General features: G+C 34.9%; 1 protein-coding gene across 6 annotated transcripts in view; it reads left to right on the top strand.

The window, feature by feature from the left end:
• polr3e (polymerase (RNA) III (DNA directed) polypeptide E) overlaps positions 1-14,072 on the top strand; it is a 24,296-nt gene that overhangs the window by 7,492 nt on the left and 2,732 nt on the right. For 4 of the 6 annotated variants that reach the window (XM_068224531.2, NM_212754.1, XM_005169428.6 and 1 more), the window contains 15 exon segments: positions 780-857; positions 960-1,075; positions 2,436-2,518; positions 3,567-3,674; positions 4,899-4,948; positions 5,047-5,166; positions 5,520-5,605; positions 7,106-7,150; positions 7,241-7,332; positions 7,574-7,694; positions 7,959-8,040; positions 9,519-9,578; positions 9,847-10,004; positions 11,253-11,314; positions 11,646-12,124. In XM_068224531.2, the coding sequence (XP_068080632.1) occupies positions 780-857; positions 960-1,075; positions 2,436-2,518; positions 3,567-3,674; positions 4,899-4,948; positions 5,047-5,166; positions 5,520-5,605; positions 7,106-7,150; positions 7,241-7,332; positions 7,574-7,694; positions 7,959-8,040; positions 9,519-9,578; positions 9,847-10,004; positions 11,253-11,314; positions 11,646-12,124 (1,740 nt within the window). 6 annotated transcript variants of the gene reach the window in all.

Raw genomic sequence — 14,072 nt, 5'->3', positions numbered from 1 at the left:
TGAACAAACAAGTTAGTAATGCATTTATTGCTATATTATTTCATCTTTAAAGTTAAATAATGCCAGTTCAAGTAACTCACTGTGCGTTAATGTCAACAAGCACAATTTCTTATTTTAATAATGCATTAGTAAATGTTAAACTATGATTAATAAATGCTTAACAAGACTATTCATATGTAATGTTAGTAAATGCATTAAATCAGTGGTCACCAAACTTGTTCCTGGAGGGCCGGTGTCCTGCAGATTTTAGCTCCAACCCTAATCAAACACACTTGAACAAGCTAATCAAGCTCTTACTAGGTATACTTGAAACATCCAGGCAGGTGTGTTGAGGCAAGATGGAGCTAAACCCTGCAGGGACACCGGCCCTCCAGGAACGAGATTGCTGACCCCTGCATTAAATAATGGACCACTAATCTAAAGCAGGTGTGTCTACTCTTGATCCTGGAGGGCCGGTGTCCTGCATATTTTAGTTTCATTCCCAATTAAACACACCTGAGCCAGCTGATCAAACTCTTTTTAGGTATACTAGAATCTTTCAGGAAGATGTGTTAAAGGAAGTTGGAGCCAAACTATGCAGGACGCCGGCCCTCCAGGACTGAGTTTGGACACCCCTGGTCTAAAGTGTAACCAAAAAAAGGCCAAAATCCCTGTGCATTAAGAATAAATAATTATAGTCTCGCCTTTATCTGAATCTTCAGCATCATTACTCCAGACTTTAGTGCTTCTAATATGCAGATTTTGTGCTCTAAAATGATCTGGTGATGTGTTTCTTGTAGTATCCCGTGCGTCCCGGATCTATGAGCTACAATAATGTGACTCATTTGGGGGCCAAAATCAAACCCAAGCAGCAGAAAGTAAGCTGGATTTCTGTGAAGCGACTCTAAATGGACACTTCACCCAAAACTGTACATTTCCTGTTAAAGCACACAGAGCTCATGTTTTCCTCCTGTCTCCAGGTTGAGCTGGAGGTTGCGATGGACACCATGAGTCCAAACTACAGCCGCAGTAAAGGAGAGCAGATTGCGCTGAACGTGGACGGCATGTCTTCCGAGGACTCCAACGTCTACACAACGTGAGCAGCATTTATTTTGCTTCTTTAAAATAGCAACTCTTAATTCGCAAAACATTTGGAGAGAAAGAGCTCCTAACTTGAAGATTTAGGAGAAAATCTTAAAAATAAAGATTTAAAAATGCGCCAGTTCCTCTGGAATTCAGCATTTTGTTGTCCTCCAAGGACTTCAACATCTATATTACGTGAGCAACCTTTCACAAAGCATCCTAAATGCTAAATGTAGCTCCTATTTCACAGATTTAGAAGAACAGGAAATAATAGTTTTTTACAGCAGAATCAGTTTAAAGACCTGTTCACACCAAGCATGATAACGATAAATATACGGATAGATCTATTTGTGTCCACACAGATGAACGATAGTAGTTTATTTTTAATGATGCTTTTAAATCTGCAGTATCTCTTGTAACCAGCAGGTGTCCTCAGTGTGCTCCTACCGCATCTGAATCCAGCTCGTGTAATCAGTCAATTAAGCAATCGTAGTCCGTTTTCCAGCATTTTCAACACAAACTAGCACTGGATTCTTGCGCTACTTTTATTTTTAAACTTTAATGTGCTCTAAAGCTAGCTGATAATTCATTAGCAGTAGCGTAGAAACTCTTGAATCACTAAGAGCAAAACACAAACCATCCTAAACGCCTGTTTTTAGCAATCTCCACTGGAGAGAGAGAGCATTTTAAAAACGTATGACCACAATGAGCATTTAATAAGTGATCGCCTTATTCGTGGAGATATTCCCGTATGCTAAGAAATATGTTTTCAAATATACGTTGATACGTATATTTAAAAATACACAAACAATTAATTAAAGATGTTTAATCAAATACATGTTCTTTAAATACTAATTTTTATATGTTCATTTTGTAGAAATACTTTACATGTATATTTGCTTAATTATTTTCTATAGAAATACATAAACCTGTTAACTTGAAGGTATTTATTATCTAAAATGGTTAAAAGCAAAGGTCACACTTTTTAAAATGTAATTTTTCATGTAACTTGCATTTTAAAATGCAGTTGGTTTAATTTGAATGTGGTGATATTTTCATTTTTTAACCTTTATGTGGATATGACAACAAAATATCATGCTCTACAGTTTTCATCAATAAATATCAGAAAGAGACCGCTCACCTTCCCCATCAGCCAATCACTGTGTGCATAGTTAATGTGCATGATGGCATCACCCATAGCAACCAGCCCAGAATCCTCACTAAAAGTTCATGTCAGCAGCTTTTAAGAGAAAGCTTATTCACTGCTGTGTATTAGAGCTCTCGGTGCTAAGAGAAAGTGTTTAGTGAATACAGGTTCTGATGTTTACAGACTTTTAGTGTTGGTGAATTTCATATTTGTGTTCTGCTCGTAGGAAAATGATGGACAAGCAAACGTTCTCATCGATCCAGGCGACCACGAACACGTCTCGCTACGCCGCGGCTGTGTTTCACAAAGGTAAGTCACATGCAAACTACAAAATCCTGCAGTTTTTAAATAATATTTTATTGCAGAGATCTTGGACCACTTCCCAAGAAACTGAACACATCCTCATTTGTAAATATTTAATTGCATTAAATACTATCTAATATTTAACAGGGTGTTTACGGGGTTTTAAAGCGGACCTATTCTGCCCCTTTTTTACAAGATGTAAAATGTCTCTGGTGTCTCTAGAGTGTCTATCATTAAGCTTCAGCTTAAAACATCACACAAATATTGCTTTCTAACTCTCTAAAGCTGACTCTTTTAGGCTTTGATTATAACTGTGGCGTTTTGGTGACTGTCACTTTAAATTCAAATGAGATTGGGCTCTTTTTAAAAGAGGGTGGAGCTACAAAAGCTGAGTCAGGTCTGCATGTTGCTTCATGCTTCTGTCAGTCTATGTCGCTTCTGTCGCTGTTCATCTAAAACTCCTCATCTATAATCCTAATAGTCTATGCTGACATTATCTTCAGCACACTCTAAATCACAGGTGTCAAACTCAGTTCCTGGAGGGCCGCAGCTCTGCACAGTTTAGTTCCAACCCTAATTAAACACACCTGATCAAACTAATTGAGTCCTTCAGGCTTGTTTGAAACCTACAGGTAAGTGTGTTGAAGCAGGGTTGGAACTAAACTGTGCAGGGCTTTGGCCCTCCAGGAATTGAGTTTGACACCCCTGCTCTAATGGCTAATGGACAGACGGCTGCTTCTCACTCAGGGCTGCTGTTTATGCTAATGAGGGAGAGATGGGCATTAGTGGGCGGGGCTTTCCGCCTCTGACACAGACAAAAGGAGAATGTCAATCAAAGTGTTTCTGCAGACTGCTTTATCAAGTCTGATTTTAATTAATACAATTCATGTTAGACCTAAACCATTAGACCCTGGATATATTCACACATTGCTGACACACAAATGTGTTTAAACTCCTTATAAAAGGGATTTTCGCATTATAGGTCCTCTTTAATATGATTGTTTTTCATATTGTAATTGCTGAAGTGACAGATGCATGTTTTGTCTTTAATCAGGAGAGCTCCATCTGACTCCACTGCAGGGAATCCTCCAGATGAGACCCAGCTTCACCTATCTGGATAAAGCAGATACGAAACATCGAGAACGAGAAGCTGCCAATGAAGGTGGGAGGATGTTTTTGGGTCACTTTCATAGTTCATTTTAATGATTGCACATTAAAATCTGGTTGATTGTTATCAGTGTTATTCAGAGCATGCATGATAAGTCTATGCCGAGTTGTTAGAAATCTTCAACATAATTTACTGCTGTTGTGTAGGCTGTGAAGAAAATTATTTAATGATTTTAAAATTGTATTGTAATCAAGTGAAAAGCGTAAACTTGCATGAGTGTACATGTTATAAGTATTAAGATTAAATCTATATTGCATATATATTACAGTTATTTATTTTTTCAGTGTACGTTTTGTAGACATGCATACATTACACACATTTGTTAAAAGTTTTAAAATGCACTTTTTAAGATATGTTCAGTATACGTGCATACATTATATTGTGTGCTGGTATATATTAATAGACGATAATGTTTTTTTTTTTGTTTTTTTTTAGAATTATGACCAGTATATATTTAAAGCATTATTATTATTATTATTATTATTATTATAAGTAATAATAGCACATTTCTTTGTTTTTGTTATTTATTTATTATTTTATTATTAGTTATTTGTTTGTTGTTTATAATATTAAGTAATAGTAGCAAATTTGTTTGTTGTTATTTATTAAATATTCATTATTTTATTTATTATTAGTTATTTGTTTTTTATTATTATTTATTATTATTATTATTACAAGTAGTTGTAATATTGTATATTTATTTATTATTCAATATTTTATAAATTATTTTATTATTTATTATTATATTATTAGTTATTTCATATTATCATTATTATTATTGTTATTGTTATTATTATGCTAAACAACAACAACAACAACAAATAACCAATAATAAAAAATAAATAATTAATAACAACCACAATTAAATTTGCTACTACTACTACTAATAAAATAATAATCTATAACATATAGCTTATAATAAATAATAAAATAATAAATATTTAATAAATAACACCAGCAAACAAATTCGCTATTATTAGTATTATTATAAAAAGCAAAAACTTATGATAAATTAATAAATAATAAAATAATCATAATAGCAAAAATACAAAATATAGCAAAACTGTTTTTTATTAAATATTTATTATTTTATTATGTATAAATAAATTAGTTTTTTGTTTATTATTATTATTTAAAGTAATAGTAGCAAAATTGGTTGTTAATATTTATTATTGTATTGTTTGTTGTTGTTATTAACTAATGAATGTTTATTTGCAGCTGGAGACTCTTCACAGGATGAAGCAGAAGATGATGTTAAACAAATCACTGTAAGACCAGAGAAACTCATTGCTGAGTCACGTTCACCCTCTGTGCGTTTTGTTTTTATGCGCTTGTATTTCTCACTGTTTGCCTGTCCTTCACCTAGGTGAGGTTTTCCAGACCCGAGTCTGAGCAGGCCCGTCAGCGGCGCATCCAGTCCTACGAGTTCCTGCAGAAGAAACAGGCCGAGGAGCCCTGGGTTCATCTCCATTACCATGCCATAAAGGTTAAAGTCATGCACTTACACACTAATCTCAAGCTGTTCAAAATTGCTCTCTATACACTGTGCACTTGTACACTATGCCATTGCTGAGCTTCAAATTCAGTTGCCTATTGCAGAAATGAATAATAAATGCCAGAAAATAGTCAAACTACTCACTCTATAAACTAGTGTGTTCATTATTATGCATAAAAAGTAGAATAATACAACAAGAAATGATCAGTTTGCAGCATGGCGAGCTGTTTTTAACGGCTAAAAGTTATTGGAAGTGAATGAAAGCGGAAGTTTTGGCCCAACAATACAGCATATGTTACAATGGCTCGCTATAATAATGCAGTGTGTGTCTGTTGTTTCTGCAGGACAGCCGGTCTGAACACGAGCGCCAGTATCTGTACTGTCAGGCCATGGACACCACCGAAAACACAGAGCTGGTCAAAACACCACGGTCAGTGCATGCTCCTATTACACATCATGAACTCTGCAGGAGTCTATATAAAGTGCGTCAAGCAATATTTTAAAGCTTTTGACCAAAAATGTCATATTGAGTGACAACACTTGCAACCAATCAGCAGTAAGGGGCGTGTCTAATGATAGTGGAAATATTTAAAAGGGGAGGGGACTGTTTCGTTATGGTCGTGTTTGTTTTGATGCTATTAAATGTCAATATAATTTAATTTTATTCAATATATTCTACTGATATATTAAATATTACTCTACTAATAGTTGATTAGTATTCAAAATGTCTCTCTATTAAAAATGCACCAAGCAATATTTGAAAGTTTTTGACCAAAACTGTCATATTGAGTGACAACACATGCAGCCAATCAGCAGTAAGGGGTGTGTCTTATGATAGTGGAGATATTTAAAAGGGGAGGGGACTATTTGGTTATGGTCGTGTTTGTTTTGATGCTATCAAATATCAATATAATTTAATTCAATATATACTTCTGCTATATGAAATATTACTCTACTAATAGTAGATTAGTATTCAAAATGTCTCTCTATTAAAAATGCACTAAGTTTTTGACCAAAAATGTCATTGAGTGACCAAACACATGCAGCCAATCATCTGTAAGAGGTGTGTCTATGAACGAAAATACTAAAAGGGGAGGAGCCTATTGGGTAATAGGCATTTGTTTTGATGCCTAAGCTTAAAAATTACTCTACAACTAATACATTAGTATTAAAATATATTTATTAAAATGTATCTGTGTTAAAAGGAAGCCATTTAAAGTGCATTAAGAAATATTTTTTGTTGTATATGATAAACATTTTACAATCAAAAGCATATCAAATCAGCTTTTGACCATAATGTCAGACTGAGTGACAAAACACACTTGCAGCCAATCAGCAGAAAGGGGCGTGTCTACTGACGATAGTGTTGCTTTAAAAAGAGGAGGAGTCTGCTGGGTTATTGTTGTGTGGGCTACATTTGATCTGTGTCCACAGGTTGTTTTTTTCCATAGATGTTTTAACTCCGTCAAATGAATTAAATGGACAGAACCTGTATAATGCCTTTGGTCATGTAAAATCTTTATTTATGAGTATGGTAATTGCATATTTTTAGTTTAGTAATTGGGCTAGTTTTGATTGGCCATTAGGCTACCTTTGTTGTAAAAAAAAAAACTGGCAACCCTGCTTTAACTGCATCCTTAGTTTCTCGTATAGTGAGCATTGGGACTGCACAATATAAAAAAAATTGAACATTTCAGTAAAATACTTTGCTAGTACTCAAAAACACATGCAAATGATAAATTATTTATAATAATTATTTATATAATAAAGTTAAAGGCCTCGAAATCACATGCGAATGAATGATAATTCAGACTCAACAATGATCACACTGCGATATTATTTCTGAAACCGTATATGTATATATTGCATGTATTATATCTAATGTTTTGTTGTTTGTTGTTGATCTGATGTTTGTTTTCTCTCTCTGCAGTGAATATCTGTCCATGCTCATGCCTCCGCTGGCTGAAGAAAAAGTGTAAGTAGATTAAGCGTGTGTCTGCGTGATGCTGTGTGTGTGTGTGTGTGTTTTATGTCTGAATGTGTGTGTGTGTGTTGTGTTTTGTAGTGTTAAACCTGTGGGTCCCAGTAATGTGCTGTCCATGGCTCAGCTGCGCACTCTTCCTCTGGGAGATCAGGTCAAGACGCTGATGAAGAACGGTTAGTTTACACTGCTGTATTTTCATGTCTGTATGATTTAGTGAAATAAAAGGATAATGTGATATGGGTTTATGAAGGTGTTGCAGCATTATACACCTAACACACGGTCCTAACTACACGCCATGAAAACTCTTTTCCTTGTTAAAAGGATTTTTGTCCTAAACATCTGATAAATTTCTATTATTACAAGTTATTTTTCCCCCAGCATCTGTGTCAGCTTGAGTATTTTTGTTTGTCTCAGTGAAGGTAATGCCGTTTGCCAATCTGATGGGTCTGCTGGCGTCAGGAACAGACTCCACTGCAGTACTGAGGTGCATTCAGCAGGTGGCGCTGCTGGTGCAGGGAAACTGGGTCGTCAAGAGGTCAGCCTTTTACACTATATAGGACCTTGTGTTTTTTCCCCCACTCAGAGTCTGTCTGGAACGCATTTTGTGGGGTGAATTAAATTTTATTAATCCAAGTAAATAGGTCAAACTTATTTATAAACATCTGATTTCATTTCTTGCAATATGTATTTTTTTATAATGATATTTTTTTATGTCATTTTTATTATTCTGGATTTATTTATGATGTTATACTGATTTATCCAAACAAACAGTGATTATATATTTGAATGATCTTTTTAGTGATGTTCTGTATCCCAAGAACACGTGTAGTTCACACAGTGGTGTTCCTGCTGAAGTGCTCTGCCGCGGTCGAGACTTTGTGGTGAGCTTTATTTCACTCTCAAGTATAAGAATGTGCATGTATTTGTGTATATATACACTTTATTAGGTACACCTTACTAGTACCAGCGTGGGCCTCATTTTGCCTTCAGAACTGTCTTAATCCTTCATGGCAGAGATTCAACAAGCTACTGGAAATATTCCTCAGAGGTTTTGCTCCATGATAGCATCACACAGTTGCTGCAGATTTGTCGGCTGCACATCCATGATGCCAATCTCCCATTCCACCACATCCCAAAGCTGCTCTATTGGATTGAGCTCTGGTGACTGTGGAGGCCATTTGAGTACAGTGAACTCATCGTCATGTTCAGCAGTCTGAGATGATTGAGCTTTATGACATGCTGCGTTATCCTGCTGGAAGTAGCCATCAGAAGATGGAGACACTGTGCTCATAAAGGGATGGACATGGTCAGCAGCAATACTCAGGTAGGCTGTGGCGTTGATGCTCAATTGGTACTAATGGACCCAAAGAAAATCTCCCCCACACCATTACACCACCACCACCAGCCTGAACCGCTGATACAAGGCAGGATGATCCATGCCTTCATGCTGTTGAGGCCAAATTGTGAGCCGAGCATCCGAATGTGTCAGCAGAAATGGAGACTCATCAGAGCAGCAACGTTTCTCCAATCTTCTATTGTCCAGTTTTGGTGAGTCTGTGTGAATTGTAGCCTCAGTTTCCTGTTCTTAGCTGACAGGAGCGGCACCCGGTGTGCTCTTCTGCTGCTGTAGCCCATCCGCCTCAAGGTTGGACGTGTTGTGTGTTCAGAGATGCTCTTCTGCTGAGCTCGGTTGTAGCGAGTGCTTATTTGAGTTACTGTTGCCTTTCTATCAGCTGGAACCAGTCTGGCCATTCTCCTCTGACCTCTGGCCTCATCAACAAGGCATTTGCGCCCACAGAACTGCCGCTCACTGGATATTTCCTCTTTGTCGGAGCATTCTCTGTAAAGCCTAGAGATGGTTGTGCGTGAAAATCCCAGTAGATCAGCAGTTTCTGAAATACTCAGAGCAGCCCGTCTGGCAGCAACAACCATGCCACGTTCAAAGTCTCTTAAATCCCCTTTCTTCCTCATTCTGATGCTCGCTCTGAACTGCAGCAGATTATCTTGACCATGTCTACATGCCTTACTTCATTGAGCTGCTGCCATGTGATTGGCTGATTAGAAAAGTGCGTTAACAAGCAGTTAGACAGGTGTACCTAATAGAGTGGCAGGTTTGTATGTATATAATATATAAGCTGCCTTTTTTTCTGTTTTGTTTGTTTTTTTTTATCTGTTTTTGCTTTGTTTTACCTGGTGTTTTTTGATTGTACAGGACTTTGGATCAACCGAAAGTTGTGTGAAAGTGCTTTAAAGCAAAGAAAGAAATGAAGATATGCAGTGACAATGCATGCTGCGTTTTTGGAGTTGCTTTCTTAATTACTGCAGATTTTTAAAATGCATTTGTTTCTCCTTGTCTCAGATGTGGAGATTCACTATAGAGCGAACCCTGATGAGAAAAGAGGTTGCCGCCATCATAAAGGTTTGTGTTGAATTATAGTGCATACTTGAGTATAACAGAAGGTGGTGCTATAAGAAAACAATATTATGATTTACTATATGAAGTCAAATCTAGACCTGTATACATAATAATGCTTTAACTCCATAGATCGATTATTTAAATTAACCATTAAATTGTATTTTATTAACAACCGCCCCTACTCCAAATCTCACAGTAATATAAAAATCTTCTAGACTTTACCATGTTTTCATTCATTTGATTGGTTCGTTTGTGTGTCATGTGACCTCAGCTTCCTCCGGAAGACGTGAAGGACTTCCTGGAGCAGATGTCTGTTCCTCGGTTGAACCGAGGCTGGGAGTTTCTGCTGCCCACAGATCAGGATTTTGTCAAGAAGCATCCAGACGTGGCTCAGAGACAACACATGCTCTGGACGGGCATTCAGTCCAAGTATGCAGAAATTACCTGTTTAAAAAAAAAAAAAAAAAAATCCCCAATTGTTATTTTTAATTATTATTATAATTTTTTTTAGCAAATCTTAACTTCTGAATATTTTTTAATTTATTATTCATTTATATATATATATATATATATATATATATATATATATATATATATATATATATATATATATATATATATATATATATATATATATATTTATTTATATATATATATATATATATATATATATATATATATATATATATATATATATATATATATATATATTTAACCTGCCGATTTATTTATTTATTTATTATTTTTTCCATCCCAATTTTTTTTAATGATTTTTTTTGGCGCTTTCTATTTCCAAATAATTTTTCATTTATTTATTATTATATATGATTTATTTATTTAACCTGCCGATACCAATTTAAAAAATAATTCCCTAACTATTTTTTCAAATGATTATTATTTTTTTGCATAATTTCAATTTCAGAATAATTAAATTTTTTATTTATTATGCATTATTTATTCAGTTATTTATTTAACCTGCTGATACCAATAAAAAATTATGCCCAATTTTTTTTTTTTTATTAAATTTTCTGGCCAATTTCAATTTCTGAATCATATTTATTTATTTTTATTTATTTATTATTATAAATTAATTATTTTTCCTGCTGAGACCATTTTTTATCACTTTTTTTTCCCCCCACAATTAATAGTTTATTTTAATTATTATTTATTTTTAGGCTAATTTGGATTTCTGAATTTTTTTATTTTATTTATTGACTAATTATAAAAAATATTTATTTAACCTGCCGATGCCAATTTAGTTTCCCTATTTATTTATTTTTTATATCATTATACTTATTCTGTTGAACCGTTTTTAGCCGATAATTTTTGCCAGACAAAAATTTTGTGCATACCTAAAGTCGATCCCATGGCTTATTCTCCCTCAATGCACAGGAACAAAAAAGTAAACACAGGACATAAACACTAGAGTGCACTTTATACATTTACATTTACTCATTTAGCTGAGACTGAGAATAAAAGACATCAGAAGTATACAAATTTAAAAAAAACATTAGGATGAGTTCAGGGTGACGCTTTCATTTATTGTCACATTGTTATCCAAAGCCAAATAAGAACAATAACAGCCAATACAAACGTCATTGTTCATTAATTTGGTCTTATTGTGAAGTCAGATTTACTACCATCTTCCAGTGTTTCTAAATAAATGCTGTGTTGCAGGTTGGAAAAAGTGTTCAACTTCTCCAAAGACGACTTTGTGCATAAAAAGGATGTGCAGATGGGTATGTGCCGATCTTTGACCTGCATGCAGTATATGTGTGTTAAATGCATGCACAACAGTTCAGAAGTGTGGAGCTGGAAACACTCATTCATTCATTTTTCTTCTGCTTCGCTGCTGACACACAACTGGGTTTAAACATCTTATAAAACAGATTTTTAGCATAATAGCTCCCCTTTAAAAGTTGACGTACTGTAAGCGCGAGTCACAGAAATCAGACTATCGAGATCTCAGTGTAAATGCAGCCAAAGATACTGATATATCATCTAGCAAACTTCCAAACTTGAATTTCCTATGTGCATTGCTCATGTTGCGTGTTGTTTGTTGTTCTCCAGAGCCGGTTCACCTCAGTGGAGACCAGCGTCTGAAAGCGGCTCAAGAAAACGCTCAGGAGAAGCACTCCATCCTGCAGCGAGAGCTCGACGCTCACCGGTTGAAGGCTTCAAGACTTTCAGGCTCCCAAGGACCTTCCGGTGCTTCGGTCACAGTGAAGCAGGAGCCGGTGAGCGACTCTGAGGAGCCGATGGACACGGGTGCAGCGCTCACCAACGGCTCTGTCAACGGTTACCCTGCGGCCAGCTCTCCAACGTCCGATCCGCACAACGGCCATGGACAGGCCTTCACGCCGGAGCTGCAGGACTTTGTGAAAAACACCTTCAGAAAGCATTACGTTCTGTGCCTGAGCGAAGTCAAGCGGCTGTTTAACCTGCATCTGGCTAGTTTACCGAGTGGCCACGCGGCGTACGGACACGTGACGGACCGCATGCTGCAGGACACCATCCTGCACAGCCACTGCAAGCAGATCCTCGTGCCTGTAAGTACTGCAGTGTGTGTTTTTATTGAACTACTTAGAAATTAGTGCTGGACAAAGATTAATCACATTTACATACACCAGTTCTGTCTGGTTCTCGAATCTGATTGGCTGATAGCCGTGTGATATTCTGCAATAACAGCACTCGTACAGCCTCTTGTGTATTACTCCGCCCACACAGAGTGACAGCAGATTAATAAACTCACTACAGTTTGACTAATATTGCTGCTGTTGGACAACATCATGTACTTTTGAGGCTATTTTAGGCGAGAATGTAGTTGTTTAGATTGTTACTATGCAGTTTATTTATAAGGATAGTGCCTATTTTAAGTATTTGCTTTGGCATTTTCAGGATTAATTATTGTGATTTCCTGATTGCAGTAGAGAAACACTGGGAAATCTCTGTAGACTGATGGCATTTCATGCTGTTCAGCCTCATAATCTTCAGATGTGAGCAAAATCAGCTGCTTTGTCTTCACTTTAGACATTACGCTAGAGAATCATTCAAACACTAGCTCTACAGTGACGTTGGTGAATGAGCAGCGGTTTCTGCTGTTCTGAGGTCAGCTGCAGATGTGAATGAATGGTGGAATAAAGTAGTTCCTCTTACAAAAGGGTTTTTGAGACTCTCCGTGTTTGATTTTCTTTTTTTGAATACACGATTATGCTGACGAACTGTTGTATAAACACAATATCACACAAGTAACATGCCTCCCACATGTGCCAATACACAGCCATATTGCGCTGCTACATGTATGATATTGCTTATATAAAATACAAACACACACATGCATATCTTATGGCAAAAACATTTATTTTGGATGCGATTAATTGCGATTAAAATCTTTGCTCAGCTCTATTAGAAATATAGTTTCAGTCAGAATATATATACTCGTTATTTTTTAAAAAGCATTAATATTATGAGAAATGATCACCATTTACACTATGGTTTTGGAATGTTTACTTTATTTATAATTTAGTTTACTTTGTTTATACAGCACATTTAAAGCTGCCATAATACTGACCAAAGTGCTTTACAACAGCTTTAAACTTAAAATAAACAATTAAAATGCAAAAATTATTGCTCACTGTTAACAAATGTTTTTTAAAGTAACTTAAAAATGCTTGATTCTGATTGGCTGATAAACAAGTAATAAATCAGTAATTTGCCCCTTTTTTTTCCAAATACATCAATAAATTAAAAGGTTTATTAAATTATTTAACCTTTTTTTTTCACAATTTAGAGCATATAATATTGAAATATCTGACCAACAGAAGTAAAAAATAAATATAAATATATATAAATATATATATATATATATATATATATATATATATATATATATATATATATATATATATATATATATATATATATATATATATATATATATATATATATTTTTTTTTTTTTTTTTTTTTTTTTTTTTTTTTTTACTTGACCAGTGTTATGAACAGTTTGGAAAAATTATTTATTGTTTCTTAATTATTAGTATTAGACCATTATTTTCAGATCTTTATATTAAATAATCTAGTAAAGACGATGCTATCAGTATTATATTGGTAATATTTTCATTTACTTATTTTAAATGTAATTTTAATTAATTAAAGAATTTAATTAATTTTTTAAAATGTTCGAAATGTATAATTTTTACATTTTAATTTATTATATTTAGTGTTTTTTATTTGACCAAATTTTAGCTGAAAAAATAAACACAACAATTGGGTGCAAATAAATATAAAGCATGCTTGATGATACTTAAAATGAAATATTTCCATCACCTTAATAGCAGAGCAGTTCTTTCAGGTATTAGTTGAAATATCCGAGTTCTTCTTTGTACTCCACTTGTGTGTCTGCGTGTCTATAATTGACTTAAATCCATTAATGTCCATGTCTGTTGTGCTCATTAGAGTAATGTGTGTGTTTTTAGGATGTGCTCTGCCCTTTTGT

The sequence above is a fragment of the Danio rerio genome, chromosome 12, assembly GCF_049306965.1.
Source record: "Danio rerio strain Tuebingen ecotype United States chromosome 12, GRCz12tu, whole genome shotgun sequence".
In the NCBI taxonomy this organism is placed as follows: Eukaryota; Metazoa; Chordata; class Actinopteri; order Cypriniformes; family Danionidae; genus Danio; species Danio rerio.
The sequence above is the reverse complement of the archived record's forward strand: the minus strand, read 5'-3'. Positions and strand labels throughout refer to the sequence as shown.